Here is a 15,524-nt window from a genome sequence, read left to right as displayed (position 1 = left end):
GGTGCCGGCGCGGAGTCGGATCCCGATCCCGATCCCCATCCCGGTCCCGGTCCCAGTCCCGTTCCTGCTCCGCACCCGCTCGCTTCCGGGGGCAACGGGCACATCATGGGCTCCCTGTGGCTCCTCGTCCCCCGCTGGTGCCGCTACGCCTCCCCTGCTCTGCGGGCGCGGTGCGCAGCCCCCGGGGTTGGATCCGGCCGGGCGCCGCTCCTGCCCCGGCCCCCAGGCCAGGGCTCGCTGCCGGGCTGGAGAACGTGCAGCTCCTGCCAGGCTTCCTGCAAACTGCCCGGCAGCGACCCGAGAGAGATCAGTGCTGGCAGCTCCGCTGGAGCTACCGAGGAGCAGAAGGATGATGATGATGATGATGAAGGCGTGGAGTTCGGGACGCTATCCGATAAATTTTCCTCTAGAAAATATTACCACAAAACCACAGCGCGCTTTCGGGATTTAAAGTTTCAAGAAGAAGGAGAAGAAGAACCAGAAAGAAAACCTCGACGTGGGCCTAAGAACACCCCATACTGGTACTTCCTACGGTGCAAGGCCCTCATCAAAGAGGACAAGGTTTGAGCCCAGCTTTTCTCTTGTTTTGAATAGCACTGTTGAAAGATGCAGCTCTGACCCATCTCTATCACTTGGTGTCTTTACAGAAAGAATTAAAATAATAATTTCTTGTAGAATCATAATAGATCAGTTTGGGTTGGAAGGGACCTTAAAGATCATCCAGTTCCATCCCCTGCCATGGGCAGGGACACCTTCCACTATCCCAGGTTGGTCCAAGCCCTGTCCAGCCTGGCCTTGGACACTTCCAGGGATGGGGCAGCCACAGCTTCTATGGGCACCCTGTGCTAATGCCCCACTTCCCTCACAGTGAAGTATTTCTTCCCAATATCTAACCTAAATCTCCTTCTGTCAGCTTAAAGCCATCCCGCCTTGTCCTATTACCACATGCCCTTGTCCAAGGACCCTCTCCAGCCTTCTTGTTAGGAACCCCACACTTTGTAGGACTTGCACTGCAATCTGCCCATAGCTGCATATATTAATATCCATTGTAATTGGTTTTCTTCTGCCTTGTGATGGATTTTTCTCATCCTTGTAGCTGGCAGAGGCCCTGGAGCTGTTTGAGGTGCAGATGCTGAAGGAGGAGCATGTCCAGCCAGAAGAAAGCAATTACACCGTTCTCATTGGCGGCTGTGGCAGGGTTGGCTACGTGAAAAAGGCATTCAGGCTCTACAATGATGTAGGTTTAACTTATCTTTCAAAACATTTTCTAAGCTAAAACTACTTCAAGCATTCATTATGTTACTTTGTCTCCAAAATGCCTTCAAGTTAGTGCTGGCACCTTCTTAGCCTAAAACTCTTAAAAACAAGTTAAAAAATTCAAAATGTCCTTTTGCAAAAAAGCCAGTTCAAATCCTTCTTCTCTTCCTCTAGATGAAAAAACGAGGGTTAATCCCCACAGAGGCCACTTACACAGCCCTGTTCAATGCCTGTGCTGAGTCTCCGTGGAAGGACTCGGGGCTGCAGAGCGCCCTGAAACTGCGGCAGCAGCTGCAGAGCAAAAACGAGGAGCTGAACCTCATCACCTACCATGCCCTGCTGAAGGTCTGTGCCCTCTGCTCAGACCTCAGGATGTGCTTGGATGTACTCAAGGTAAATAGGTTGCTTTTTCCCCGTAATCTGTTGGGGTTATGGCTCCTGGAAGTTGTCATGTTGCATCAGGTTTTAATTTCATTTCCAGCAGAGATAATTACAGATCATGTGTTTATATTTCATTGATGCTTATCGTCATACAGTGAAATTGTACATACCAAACTTTAAGCTTAATTACCTGAAAGGAGGCAGCTTTGGCTTTAAAATTTATAAGGTATGTCAAAAGCTTACCAGAGTTTTTGTGGAGTTCACAGATACCATTTGTGTTCTTTCCTTGTTTTGAAGACCTAGCTCTTTTTAGAGCTCTTTACAGCAGCTCTTGTCAGCAGGGCCCTTCCAAGAATATCTTAAAAGGTTGCTGTTCCTGCCCCCAGGTTCCCATCAGGGCTCTCTCCCAGAGCAATCATTCTGCTGAAACATTTGGAGCTCACCCTATGCTTTGTTACCTCTATCCCCAGAAGATGATAGTGGTATTTGAGCTTCACCACACAGGGTAACTGGGAGATTTAATACTCTCTCTGCTCTTTTCAGGAAATTGTGCAGAAGGGCCATGTCCTCACAGCTGAGACCTTCAGCTTCCTTCTCATGAGCTGCATAAAAGACAGCGAGAACGGCTTCCGATTTGCCTTGCAGGTTTGTCCTCGTGTTTTAGGAGAGGGGGGAAAGTGCTGCTGGGCTGTAACCATAACTTGAACACATGGAAGGTAGCAGGGTGGTGAAATGGGAGGAGTTCAGCTCCTCCTAGCGCAAGTTCTGAAAACTGGACATTGCTCAGGACATCTCATATGCTGGTAAATAGCCCTGGATCATCTCACAGGGCTCTCCAGCTCAAGGTCACTGTCCTTCTCACACAGATGTGCTTATAGGCTGTTAGAGATGGCCTTAGTATTTAATATCCATCTTCCCCTCTTCAGGTTTGGAAACAAATGAATAAGCTGGGAATAAAGGCTGACAGCCACACCTACAACCTGATGCTGCGTGCGGCCAGAGACTGTGGGATTGGCGATCCTGCCATGGCCTCTAAACTCCTTCTCAGTCCTCCTGAGAACCCACCTCAGCTACAGCTGCCACCTGGCAGGCGGAAGGAAAAGGTGAAAAATCAGAGGAAGAAGGCATCAGAGAGTGCTGCTGTCCAGCTGGATGTGGAAGCTATGGAAAAACAATTATTTCAGGAGAGTTCAGTGCAGCCCGAGGAACGGATCCAGCAACAAAATAAAGATGTGGCTCAGGCTGAAGCAGAACCAGCTGTTCCTGACAGCCCCAGCGTCACTCACAGCAGGGCTGGAGCCTTGATGAGGCGAGCCTGGAGTGAGATGGAGCAGGAACAGGCACACCCAAGCCAGAAGCTGCCTTTCTGCAACCTGCCCAACTTGTTGGATTCCAGGATGCCTGACACAGCTGTGGTTTCCTTGGGGACAGTGGCCACGCCATTCCATAGACTGGCTTTGATGGGGGATGTGGAGGGATTCTTGAACAAAATGAAAGAGGACAATGCAGAGCCCAACATCAAAACGTTCACATTACTGGCTGAGCTTGTGGAACCCCAGAGCCCCTCAGAGTCCTCTTTGCTGGCACTGTTGGATCGTCATAAAGTAAAAGTAGATGTGACCTTCTTTAACACTTTAATGAGGAAGAGAAGTAAACAGGGAGACCTGGAGGGAGCAAAGGTGAGAGAAAAACCTCAGAACCAGCCCTACCACCACCTCCTGGTCTCAGGCCTCCTGTGTTTTACTGAGACCCATTTCCCTGTCCACAATAGAAACTGGGATCTCACACTGTTTCCACAAGGTGGTGCTTGGGTTAATTTCTAAGTATTTACGGATTCTGTTCTAGCACATCCAGCTCCCTATTTGGAAAGCTACAGTGAGATTTTTTTGGGAAGTGATGCCAACACTTGTATCTTGCAGAGCGTGCTGCCAGCTCTGGTGAAGAGGGGACTGTCACCTAACCTCCAGACATTTTGTAACTTGGCAATTGCCTGCCACAAACAGCAGGATGGACTGCAGCTGCTCTCAGATTTGAAGGTAATCAAAGAAAAATCTGCTGCTGCTTGGGGTCTGAGCTGCAGAAAGAGGCAAAGTGAAAGGTTAATGCTTTTGAAAGACCTGCTGAGGTTTTTGTGATCAGTGGTTTTGTTCTCCCCAAAAACATGGAGCTCCAGAGTAGCTGGTCTGCCCTGCACCTGTGCTGGCACTGCACAAGCTGCTTCACAGGTCCCATGGTGAGAGTTGTGCTCCTTGTGTAAAAAGTGCCTCTCTGCCTTTTCCTTCTGCGAGTCCTGCACTAGTCAGCAGATAAACTTCTTTAACTGTAGCATTTGTTCTTTGCAGAGGTCTGGAATAACTCCCAACAAGTACATCTACAGCACCCTCATTGCTGCTGCTGTGAGGCAGCTGGATTACAGTTACCTCACGGAGATCCTGCGGGACATGAGGAATAACCAGGTGCCTCCCAATGAAGTGATCATCCGGCAGCTGGAGTTCGCAGCACGGTACCCTCCCAAATTTGACAGGGTAAGGAGCCAGGACTGACAGGGTGTGAAGGCATCACAAAGGACACCAAGAAGGGAGGGGAATCATAAATTTCTGCCTGGGTGTCCTTTGGGTTTGTCTGGTCTGGCTGATGGTTACTTGATTGCTGTTTCTTCAGTAGCATATTTTAGCTCCTGCAGTCTGGTGCCCAAGTGAGCTCTGATCTAATAGAAACTTGTTTTGTTGGATTTCTCTTTGCAGTATAAGTACAAAAACCCATACCTGGAGAAGATTGATGGTTTCCGTGGCTACTACTACCGGTGGTTAAAAGTTATGGCTGGAGAGGAGACCCCCCACCCCTGGGCCAAGTACAGGACAGCAAAGCCTGGTGGGCAGGACAGCGAGGCAGAGGCTGTGCAGGAAAAGGGAGAAGGATGCTGAAGTTTCAAGTTTTTCCAGCACAAGGAAGATGCATGACTTGCTTCTTTAAAGTGGCTTGTAGTAAAGCTGCTTCGTATTTCCCCAACCCCCAGTTGCAAACTTCTTGCAATAGCTACATAATAAAATATTTCCTTTTGTTTTAAGGAGGAGCAAATACGTTTTCAGTGAATTTCCTTCAACTGCCAAGAATTAGGTGGGCTGTAGTTTAGCAAACCCTGCGCAAAACAACGAAGAAGCAAAATCAGATTTAACAGGGGTTTAGCTCGGTGCTGGTTTTGTCTCTGTCCTGTGTTCTGTCATTTCACATGTGACCTATAAGACTCTAGACTGCTGTCATTCCTGAAGGGATCTGTGCATTAATTCCAGCAGAGAATTCCAGTGAAATTCAGCTTCCATCTGCACGTGGTCAGGGAAGAGCTCAGACAGGACATTTGGGAACTGTATTTCCTTTCCACACAGCCTTTTAAATGGACCTAGTTGAGGAAAAACCCCAGAGCAGCTCACAACATGCAGAACAACCTTCAAGCACCCAGAACAGATCTAACAGGAGAAAAGGGGAACAGGAGTGTTTCACCAGATCACACCACTCTGTCAGGAAGGCAAACTTTATTTTAAAATAAATGGCTACACAAAACCCTACTCCAAAGCACCCCCCATTTATTCACGATCCAGGTGATTATGCTGCTGCTTTAATTATTATACAGAAGTATCCCATCACAGAAAGTGTAATTGCACTCATAGTCCATTGAGATGGAGGAGGAGGAGGATGTCCCTCAGAGTTCAAAAAACAAGTCTGATGGCAAAAGGCTTCAACCAGAGCAGCCTCTGCATCCACAGTGAGTGCACTCAATGATTCTGCCCTGAAAAACAAACATGAGGAGGGTGTTTCAGCCTAGCCACAGCCAGAGCAGCAGGATCAGACCTCGAGGCAGGGAAGGGCTCTAGGTGGGAAGGTTTTCCACTGTTTGGTGCTATTTCCCATACTTAAACAACTTTAAATGAATGCCAAAGCTGACAGCAGCTTTAGAACCAGCTAGACACCAACTCTACCAGCAAAGGTAGAGGAAATCACCAGGAAGAACAGCACTACCCCCTCTGCTGTCACTGAGCTGGGAGAAGTCACAATAGCTACTGCAGAGCAGAGGAACAAGCTGGAGACTCACCACTTCCAGCTTGCTTTTGGGGACTCTGCAGATGCAGTTGGTCCCAAAGTTGGTGTCCCGGGTCTGGATGCAGCGCAGGCAGCAGAGGTTCTCATAGCCCTGCTTCTTCCACTTGGCAATCAGGTTTTTGTCAGCATAGCCCTCCTTGATGCAGTACTCATAGAGCTCTGGGGAGGAGCAGACACTGTCACCAGCAACTGTCACAAGTCTCACTATCAGGAGTTATCAGCTGTAGTAACCAGCAAGTACAGCCAGGCTGCTGCCAAGCCTTCCCTCCATCCTCCTTCCCCAGAAACCTGATCCCACCAACTCCCAGTTCAGCAGCATCCACAGGTAAACACCTCACTCACTCCAGTTTTCCCCTGCCCCAGGTAAAGCCCCTGCCCTCCTCACCTCTGCTGATTGCTTTCCTCTTATAGAAGAGATCAAAGATGTAACGTGTTTTCTGGTGGTGGATCCTGAAGATGGGCCAGAGGGACTCCACTTTCCTCTTCCCTTCGTGTGGCTCCGTCTCCGCTGGGAGGGAACACAAACACCAGGTGACCAAGTGCTTCCCTCAACCCCTTTGCAGTGAACTGTTCCAAGAACGTTCATAACTCAACACATGACAGAGATAAGACCGAGATTAATGGGAGGAGACTCAAATGAGAGGGACCTAACCTGGAACAGCTCCTTAAGGATCTCAAACCAATGGCAGTGGGATGACATGACCCACACTGGGATGGTGGGTGACTTCATGCCCACAGCAACAACACAGACAGGAACTACCAGTTCCTCCACACACTCATAAGCTTCATCCCAAAACCAGCTGTAAGCAAAGCTCTGTGCTCCATAACCTGTGTAGACCCCAAAAATAGGGACCACCATGGCCCAGGATCAACCTGCAGCACCACTGGAGGCACAGACACAGAAAAGGTCCACCTGTATTCACGAAGCAGCTCTTGTGAGCTTGCTTTGGGGTCCCATCCCAGAGAACACCCACTCACCTTCTCTCATCTTCTGATCCAGCTCGTCCAGCGTGGGCTCGATCAGCTCCCAGCCATCCGGGGGAGGCTTCCTGCTCCTCTTCACTTTGGGCATTGCCTCGGGAACGAAGGGGGCGAAAGGCAAGGGGAACCACTCTAGCACTCCCTCAGAATCACTAGAAAAAACGAAAGGAAAACAGCGGTCAGATATATTTCTCCTAAGGTTTCTGTGCCCCCTTCCCGTTTTCCACTTCAAGGATAAAAATGAGCTTTACAGAGCTCGTGAAAGAGGGGAAACCTCGGCGACTGCTGCACGATAAGTCAGTTTTTCTCCTCGGCAAAGCGCGGCAGCCGCTCCTCTCCCGAGGTGACAACTCCGCTCAGCTCCCTGGGACACTGGGGCGAGGCCGCCCGGCCCGGCCCCGGCAGCCCCACAGCGGAACCCGTGGCTGGCGGGGTGAAAGAAGGCCGCAGATCCTGGTTCCAATTCCTGTCCTGATCCCGGTCCCTGTGCTTGTCCTGGTCCCGACCCTGATCCCGGTCTCTGTCCCGCTCCCCGTCCCGGTCCCAGCCCCGCTCACCGCCCGCTCCCGTCGCGCCGCCGCCGCCGTCACCCGGGGGCCTCTCGCAGCCGCGCCGCCTCCTGGGCTGCCCCGCGCGCTGCCTGACCGGAGCCCTCCCCGCCGCCCCGAGAGAGGCGAGAAACCGCCGGGAAGGAACCGGTCCCGGCCCCGCTCCGCGCTGCGGGAGCACCGGGAGGGACGGCGCGGGCGGCGGGAGCGGCGGCGCTGCGGGCAGCCCAGCGGCGGGGCCCTGCGGGTGGGGGCGGTTCCGGTTCCGGTTCCGGGCGCCGCTCGGGCCGGGGGGGCCGCGCCGCCATCGCCGCGATGCCGAAAGGTGGTGGGGACCAGGCCGGGCCGGGGGTTCCCCCGCGGGGAACGGCGGTGGGAGGACACGGGGGACAGAGAGGAAGGGGCTGAGGGGGTGTGTGGGCCGCCCCGGTGCGGGCAGGGCTCGTGTTCGCCCCCGGCTGTAAAGATGCCGCGGGGGCTCCGTTCTCTCCCCGGCCTTCGGGGAGCCTGCGGGGGTCCCTTTCCCCCTTACCGGCGGCGGAGGGCGGTCCCCGCGCTGCCCCCGCGGCCGTGTTTGGGCTCTGGGGGGCTCTCGGGTTCTCTTTCCCCCCCGCTCTGTTCTCGGGGGCTCCGGGGCTGCCTCGCCCCCTCCCCGCCCCCCAGGAGACGGCGCCTTCCCCACGCTCCTCGCAGAGCCGGGGGCCCGTTCTGTGCCCCCCAAGTGCCGTGACAGCGCGGCAGCCACGGGGGTGTCCGGGCCGGGGGCTGCCGGTCCCTCCCGTGGGACCGGGCTTGGCTCCATGTGCTCCCGCTGGAACGGGAACCGCGGCCGGTTCTCCCGGGACAGGGCGTGGGGCTCACGGAGCCCCGGGGAGGTGGGTCCAGCCCCACGGGGGGCACCGGGGGCTGGCGGCCATCCCGCCCCGGGAGATCCGAGCGGCCGCGCAGGGGGTCCCGCCCCAGGGGTGGTCCAGGGGCTCCAAACGCGGCTCCTTTGATGTGGCTCCGGCAGCGCCGCGTTTGGGTGTTCCGGAGCGGGCACCGACTTGCTCCTCGTGTGATTCAGGAGCGGGGATGAGGCACTGCCGGGCTGTCACGGCTCAGCGGGATCCACCCAGAACCTTCTCCATATGCACCATCTGCATAATTGGCTCTTGCAAACCTCGGTCACACACGTTGAAAACCAGCCCTTTCTCATTCCTCTTCCCTGCAGTTTGCTCTGCTTTATTTCATCAGCATTTCCCAGCCTTTACCACCAAACTGATTCCTTGCTTAGATTTTATTTAACCACTTCATTTTGGGTCCATTTGCACAGTGATGGGAGATGGGGCTGAAGCTTTCACATGGTTTTTGTGAAGGCAGGGAACTGTGGGAGTTTGTAACCCCGTTTTTCATATTTAAATGCCCTCTAACTTCAGGATTTCTTGTTCTTTATTTTATTGTACAGATTTCAGTGTTTGATTCAAACCTTTGGCTTTTTGTAAGAAGAGAGGTCTTTGGTCGTTCTCTCCCTAAGTCAGTGGGAGTTGTTGGATTGTTGGCAGAAGAGTGGATTTTGGCACTCACTGTTAATATAAAAGGGAGGGGCATTAATCAGCTACTAATAAATTTTTTACAGGATTATTTCTGATTAATTTCCTTTTTTTCCCCCTGATACTTTGATTTTAAAAAGAAGAGATTCCATCAGTATCATTTCGTTCTCTTTCATCTAAATTCCTTAATTAGGCTGTTGAAAGCCAAAGACAGATGTGTTTGAACGTGGGCCTGCCTGGGCACCACTGGGCTTTGCTGCAGGTGAAATCTGCAGGTGATTCTGCTTTAAAAGTGCTTCACAGAGGTGGAAAAGAACCATTATCCCTGTTTTACAGATGGTGAGACTGAGGCACAGAGCTGGTCAGTGGCAGGTGTAGGAGCAGCTCCCCATGTCTGATGTGAGGTTTGATCTCTCTGTGGGAGCAGAGCCCCATCCCTGCCCTGTGCTGAGCCCTTGCTGGGCTTCCATGAGCTTCATTCTTCCATTTGCTTCTTTTTAGGCTTTTAATGTAAAATAGTTTCTCTTTAGTCGCTTCTGCCCCTTATCACCACTGTTTATTTGCAGTAATGAGTGGTTTGTGTTCCTTGGTCCTGAGCCCAGTGTGGAATTCTGGAGCAGCTGGATGAGGAGCCTGGCCCTGGCCGGGCTGGGAGCACAGCAGGCTTTGGTTATTTGGGGGTTGGTGTGTCACAGATGTCACTGTTGTTTCATTTGGAGTGATGTCATGTGCTGGGCAGTGAGGTAATGTCTCCCCAGGAGCATTCCAGTGGCAGATCTCCTTCCAGAGGGTGTCAGTGTTCCCACGTGGGATGGCTGGGAACAGACAAACAGAAAGCACCTGTCTGGCTGCACCAAAGCTTTGAATTGTGCTTAGGGTTTGAGAGTCCATGAGCTTCCCCAGCTGAATCCAGGAAGAAGAATTTGGTCTCTGCAGTTCCCCATTTCTCTTGGAAATATATTTCAGGAGTTTCTGTAAAGCTTCACAGTGGGGTTTTGGGACAGAACTAAAGCATATGAGAGTTTGTGCTGAACCAGGAAAATTGGTCAGAAAATGTTGGATCTCTGAGGCTCCCAGTGCCTCCCAGTCCAACAGCACACAGTGAGAGAGCAGTGGCAGATCTCCCATGGATCCCACAGTGCCAAGGAAGGAGGGACAATCCCTCAGTCCCTCCCCATCACTGTAAGGTTCCCATTGTCCTTGCAGGTGAAGGGGAGGATGAGGGAGATCCGGTGTTTCCTGCTCCTTCCATTGGACTTGCAGGACTCCTGTGGCAGCAGAGAGCTGCCTTGCCAGAATTGTTTGCTTTTTGCCAAGCTCCCTCACTCAAGGCTGTGGATTGGCTCTATTCAACTTGCTTCCTGGTTCTTTGGGCTGGAAGAACATCACCAGAGCAGTGGCTTGAAGGGAGCCTTAGTGGCTTCAGCAGTTCACTGATCAACAGAATTTGGAACTTGGGGCAGTGCCAGCCACGGTGACTCCCCTTCCTGCTTCCTAAAGCTTCCTATTTTTCCTCATAAGGCAGTAAAACATGGAGGCTCCTTTTAGTACTTCTTCAGCTCCCATTGTGATTCCCAAGGCTTTTGTCCAATTAGCTTCCTATTTTCCCTTGGCACAGTGGGAGGGGTTAAGGAGCCAAGCTTGTTGGAATGTTGGTTGTAACCACAGGAACATGCTGTGATTCCTCCTGTGCAGGAAACTGGGATCTGCTGTGGGAGTGAGCACCCCTTGCCAGCCTGGGAAGGGAATTGTAGAGGCCGTGAGCACAGGCAGGGAGGGGTGGTATCAATAATCCCAATTCTCTGTGTGTCTTACCTAAAAATCTTGGAGCATTTCACCAAGTTCACTGTGGGGTTTTGTTGTTTAGGTTCTATCAGAGGACCTGTTTTGGTTTGTCCTATCCACACCTAAAATCCAGAGAGTGCTGCAGGAGGAACAGACCTTTCTGGAAGTTACCACTAAACCATGTATTAATTTTATTATTTTGTGCAGGTAGAAAAGGAGGCCACAAAGGCCGAGCAAGGCAGTACACCAGCCCTGAGGAGATTGATGCCCAGCTCCAAGCAGAAAAGCAAAAGGCAAGGGTATGTGTTTGCTCCTTTGTGTATTCTGTCCTAACTCCTGTTTTATCCAGCCTGGTTATTCACTGTTCAGGAGCAATGGCAGCTTAGCCAAGTGTTGCAGATCATTCCAGCCATGATCACAGTATGGATCCTGAATATCTCCAGCTAGGGAGACTCCAGGATGTCACCCAGTCTGGTTCCTGAGGCCTGGGAGACCACCCATGGCAGCATTTGAAAGTTCAGGGACAGGAGCTCATGACACGGCAGCTCTGGAGATCTTTTCTCTCCATAGTTCATCATCCCAGTCTCCATGAGTGTCAGCTCATTTGTTCTGCAGCTTGGCTTTGGAGAGCAAGGGCCACATCTTGACATGCTACTGTATGTTGAAATTATTGTATTTTCCCTCATTCTACTATAGATTTAGGGACAAAACTCCTTTGACTTCTTCCTGGACACATGATTTTCTTGTTTGCCTCTGACTTGCAGGGAGAGATAACAGAGTTTTCTGGTGTGGGGCCTCTTTTGGGTGCGTTTCTGTGCCCCAGCATTGGACTGTAACAGCTCCCCCAACTTCCACCATGAGCTGACTGCTGTCATGAAAGCCTTGGCTGCTTTTTGCAGCTCTTGCTCTCTTTATTCCCAAATTACCACAGCTCTGGTGACACTCTAATATTTTTCTGTGACTTTCTAAAGTGCTGCCTCAGCCCAAATACACAATTCCAGCTGAGGCCTCAGAGCACTGACCACAGGAGGATAATTACACCCTATGTAGGAAGTCCTGATGAATACCTCTGAGATGACTCTCTCAAGCAGTTCTGAGCCATAGCATTGAGTCCTTTTTAATGTTTTGCCCAGCTGGAATTCGAGATGATTGTTTGGTTTGCTGTTTAGCCACATATTCCAGCTTTGTGTTGGATTTCTTCTTCCAAAGTGTAGCTCCCCTTGGTTAGTTTCTGATTCCACCTTCTTGGTTTCATGCCATATTTCCAAATTCTGAAACCACTTGTGAGTCTCATCCTGTTTTCCAAAATAATTCCAACTCCTACCAGTGTGATGTCATTCACAAACTGTGTGTGTGTTCTCTGTTTCCATGTTGTTAATAAAAATACTGACTGGAAATGGAACAGAAAAGCAGGACCCACTTGAAATGCCTGTCTTGTTTCACAGCAAACCAGAGAACTGCTCTTTGAGAAGGATTTATTTTTTGTGGTAATCCATATCACATAGTGATGGTTACACAGATGGTTACAGCTAATACTGGTTTATTAAGGACAGCTTAAAAAAAACCCCCACAATTAACAAAATTACTCCTCTTACTGTTCCTTGCTCATCCACTTTGCTGGTTGCTTGAGGGATGTTGGTAGTGTAAAACAAGCTATTCATACCCATATTGGTTCTTCTTATGATTTAGAAATTAATTCCCAGGCTCCTGACTGGTGGAAGCTCTGCTAAAAAGGCTGTAATTCCTTGGATAATAATGTTCTGGTTGATGGTTGTCAGTTTGCTCCTTCTCTAGTTGTTTTTATTTATTCAGACCCAGGATGGAATCCAGCTCTGAGCTGCATCCATGTAGTTTCCAGTCTCTGAAATACTGTGCACTGGAAACCCAGGCCAAAATTCTCCTGGAGAGCTTTCATTTGGGGAAAGTAAAGTGCCAGTTGTGTCCTTCACAGGGATTTTCCTGTTGGAGGGAACAGCAGAGTTCTTTGGAGGTGATGCTGTTGTAGAGGAACTCTCATTCTGTGACAGCCAGACTGCCTTGGTGGCCCAAGGGCCACATCAGGGACGCCAGTGCTCAGAGCTGTCACTCGTCCCTCCAAAATCTCATTTAAGAGCTGGATTTGGGATTTTTGGTGACATACATTGCCTCTAATTTCCTCTGATTTTGTAGGAAGAGGAGGAACAAGAAGAAGGAGGCGAAGGAGCAACAGGAGACCCCAAAAAGGAGAAGAAATCTTTAGATTCAGATGAGAGTGATGAAGATGATGAGGATTATCAGGTACTGGCATTCTCAGGGCACTTAATGCCCCTAATTCTTGGGTCAGGGAGCAGATGCACGCTCTGGATTCTGAGCAGAGCTACCTAGAGTACATTTTTTACAGAACTATTTTTAGAAGCCAAAAAGCCCTCACTTGAAAGCATTCTGCCCTCAGAATGAAAACTCGTGCATATTTACAAATGAAATACAAAGGCAAGAAGATTTTTAAAAAGGCTGAAGGTGCCTTGGTTCCTAAATGGTTTTACTGGCTGGTATTAAAATCTTGACTTGAGCTTTTGGGGTGCTTTGCAGTGTGTTTGGAGAGCTCTTGGTGCAACCCAGAGCTGAGTGTGAGAGCTCCTTAACCTCCCTCTTGTTCTTGACCCACAGCAAAAGCGCAAAGGAGTGGAGGGGTTGATAGACATAGAGAACCCCAACCGTGTCATTCAGACAACCAAAAAAGTCACTCAGCTGGACCTGGATGGACCCAAGGAGCTCTCACGACGAGAGAGGTGAGTGTTCCCTGCTGCATCCCTGGAATTTCAGCCTCGCTGCTGGCAGCAGCTTGGTGCAGGGAGGTGTTTCCCCTGCTCTGTGTCAGTGTTTCAGGGAGGCCCTTAAAGTGTGTTGCTGCCTAAAGCAGGCACTGAACAGCAGCAAACTGGGCTCACTGTGCTTCAAAATGGGGCTCCTTAGAAACTTCACAGGAGTTGTCTGTCCTCTGGGAACAGCCGTGGCCATCCTGGAGCCAGGCAGCCTGCCCTGGGGCACTGAGAGAAAGGGATTTAGGCCATTCCTTTCCTAAGGTTTTATGCCAAAAATCAGACCTAACTGAAATCCTGAAATCATACTGCTGTGAAAGGGATTTAGGCCGTTCCTTTCCTGAAGTTTTATGCCAAAAATCAGAACAGAAATCCATTAACCAGAGGTCACCTTGGACCCACTTCAGTCTTGCTGCAGAAGGTGCCCTGCTGACAGGTACCGGTTTCCCAGATTTCGTGGTGAAATTTTGTCTGGGCAGATGAATAACCTGAAAACCAAAGTTTAATCTTCTAGTTTCAATTAGCAATGGTGAGGTTTGGAAGGAAAGATTGAAGCTTTTTTATTTGGCATTGATTGCTTCAGCAGAAGGACACCTTTGAGGGTAAGGCTGGGAAAAACATGTCACAGTTGTTGTGGTGTGGGGCTAATTCATTTGACCTCCTTGTGTGTCCATGTCCTTATTTAGCTGAAGCAAGGTAGAAATAATCTCTCTCCTCATCTCTGTTCAAACCCTGCAAACAGACAGAACCTGTGCTGGAAAACTGGTGAAGGACCCCCAGTTTGGGGATTTTTCCTGGTTGGAAAGCCCCACTCTGCCTGTTCCTGTGTGCTTCCTGGATACTCTGGTGATTGTTGTGTTTCCCTTGTACAGAGAGGAAATAGAGAAGCAAAAGGCAAAAGAAAGATACATGAAAATGCACCTAGCTGGGAAAACAGAGCAAGCCAAGGCAGACCTTGCCCGACTAGCCATCATTCGGAAGCAAAGGGAAGAAGCTGCCAGAAAGAAAGAAGAAGAAAGAAAAGGTTAGAGAATAATTAATCATATTCTCCTACCTCTCCATGCCATGGCTGCAGTGCCAAGAGGCACAATGCCACATGCCACACATGCCTCATCTGAGCCTGTGCGGTGTTGCTGAGTGTCATCAACTCCCTTCAGCAGAACCAGGCTCAGCTGTTTCCCTCTCATAAAACTCTTGCTTTATAAACAAGTACTTGGGCACCGGAGCAGGGGAGGAGAGAAGGGAATTGCTCTTCATACCGTCTTGTCCCCTGCCTCCCAGGCAATTCTGGCTCCAGTTTGGGGGTTTGGCAGGCTCCTTGTGCTGGGTGATTTATCTGCGTTGCATGTGGGGACCTGAACTGCCTAGGGAATTCACACAGCACTCCTTCCCTTCCTGGCCTTTCCCTGGGAGGTGTGAACCAGAAGTCTGAACACAGCTCCTTGGTGGCGTCCACAGAGAAATTTGGGCATCAGTTCATTTTTGGACACCTGGAGAGAGGCCAGGGATAGAAGGGAACATACTAGAGGAGCTGTGCCTCTTACCTCTGAGAAATTGGTGGGAAGGGTGGGATTTTTTCCATTACCCAACTGGCAGGATTTTGATCCCCGGGGCTGCCAATCCACCCCCAGTCCCTGAGCATGAAATGATGAAACTGTTGTTTTCCTCCCCAGCAAAAGACGAAGCAGCCATGGCAGGTAAAAGACTGCAGTCACTATCCCTTAACAAGTAAGCACAGGCCATGCAAGAGGAGGAAACGCCAGGGAACTGTGCCTGGTCCTGCCAGGAGCTCTGCCGTGTCGCCTTCCATCGATGCCACGCAGAGCGTCCTGCAGCATCGACCTCACCTCCACCTCCAAGAGACACTGACGATGTGTTTGTCCTCATCCTGGCACAGATTTCCATTTGGGGTTAGGGGCAGCTGCTCTCTGCAGTGCAGAGCTGTGCTGGACAGCAATTCCCTGTAACAGTTCGGAAACATGAATGTTTTTGCTGTTTTTAGGATCAAGAACTCGTAGACGGTGGGGGGGGCAGGGTGGGAGGGAGCTGTGTGGGAGGGGAGGTGCTTCAAATACTAGATTGCAAGAAAATAGATTGTGGGGTCGTTGTGGGGTGGGGCATGGGGTGGGGAACTGACTTGGTATGAA

General features: G+C 50.6%; 3 protein-coding genes across 6 annotated transcripts; 2 read left to right on the top strand and 1 right to left on the bottom strand.

Annotated features, from left to right (window-relative positions):
• The first annotated feature begins 1 nt into the window (after position 1).
• PTCD1 (pentatricopeptide repeat domain 1) lies at positions 2-4,716 on the top strand. The gene is made up of 8 exons (XM_082291966.1): positions 2-561; positions 1,097-1,237; positions 1,432-1,650; positions 2,182-2,283; positions 2,565-3,317; positions 3,558-3,674; positions 3,981-4,163; positions 4,383-4,716. The coding sequence occupies exons 1-8, from the start codon at positions 106-108 to the stop codon at positions 4,560-4,562; spliced, it is 2,151 nt and encodes a 716-aa protein (XP_082148092.1). The 5' UTR covers positions 2-105; the 3' UTR covers positions 4,563-4,716.
• A 435-nt stretch (positions 4,717-5,151) lies between these two features.
• On the bottom strand, positions 5,152-7,410 carry BUD31 (BUD31 homolog). Of its 3 annotated transcripts, none has more exons than XM_082292502.1 (5): positions 7,272-7,410; positions 6,712-6,866; positions 6,119-6,241; positions 5,726-5,892; positions 5,152-5,422 (listed from the first exon to the last, which is right to left on the bottom strand). In XM_082292502.1, the coding sequence occupies exons 2-5, from the start codon at positions 6,803-6,805 to the stop codon at positions 5,372-5,374; spliced, it is 435 nt and encodes a 144-aa protein (XP_082148628.1). In that variant the 5' UTR covers positions 6,806-6,866; positions 7,272-7,410; the 3' UTR covers positions 5,152-5,371. The 3 variants fall into 3 exon arrangements, with proteins under 3 accessions (XP_082148628.1, XP_082148629.1, XP_082148630.1); XM_082292503.1 differs by lacking the exon at positions 7,272-7,410 and adding an exon at positions 6,966-7,232; XM_082292504.1 differs by lacking the exon at positions 7,272-7,410 and adding an exon at positions 6,989-7,232.
• Positions 7,411-7,519: 109 nt separating this feature from the next.
• PDAP1 (PDGFA associated protein 1) lies at positions 7,520-15,400 on the top strand. 2 transcript variants are annotated; one of them, XM_082292500.1, is made up of 6 exons: positions 7,520-7,587; positions 10,787-10,872; positions 12,749-12,856; positions 13,226-13,347; positions 14,250-14,401; positions 15,051-15,400. In XM_082292500.1, the coding sequence occupies exons 1-6, from the start codon at positions 7,578-7,580 to the stop codon at positions 15,107-15,109; spliced, it is 537 nt and encodes a 178-aa protein (XP_082148626.1). In that variant the 5' UTR covers positions 7,520-7,577; the 3' UTR covers positions 15,110-15,400. The 2 variants fall into 2 exon arrangements, with proteins under 2 accessions (XP_082148626.1, XP_082148627.1); XM_082292501.1 differs by having other exon boundaries at positions 10,787-10,878.
• The last annotated feature ends 124 nt before the right edge of the window (positions 15,401-15,524 follow it).

Source organism: Coloeus monedula, assembly GCF_965178545.1.
Source record: "Coloeus monedula genome assembly, chromosome: 16".
NCBI classification, from domain to species: Eukaryota; Metazoa; Chordata; class Aves; order Passeriformes; family Corvidae; genus Coloeus; species Coloeus monedula.
The sequence above is the reverse complement of the archived record's forward strand: the minus strand, read 5'-3'. Positions and strand labels throughout refer to the sequence as shown.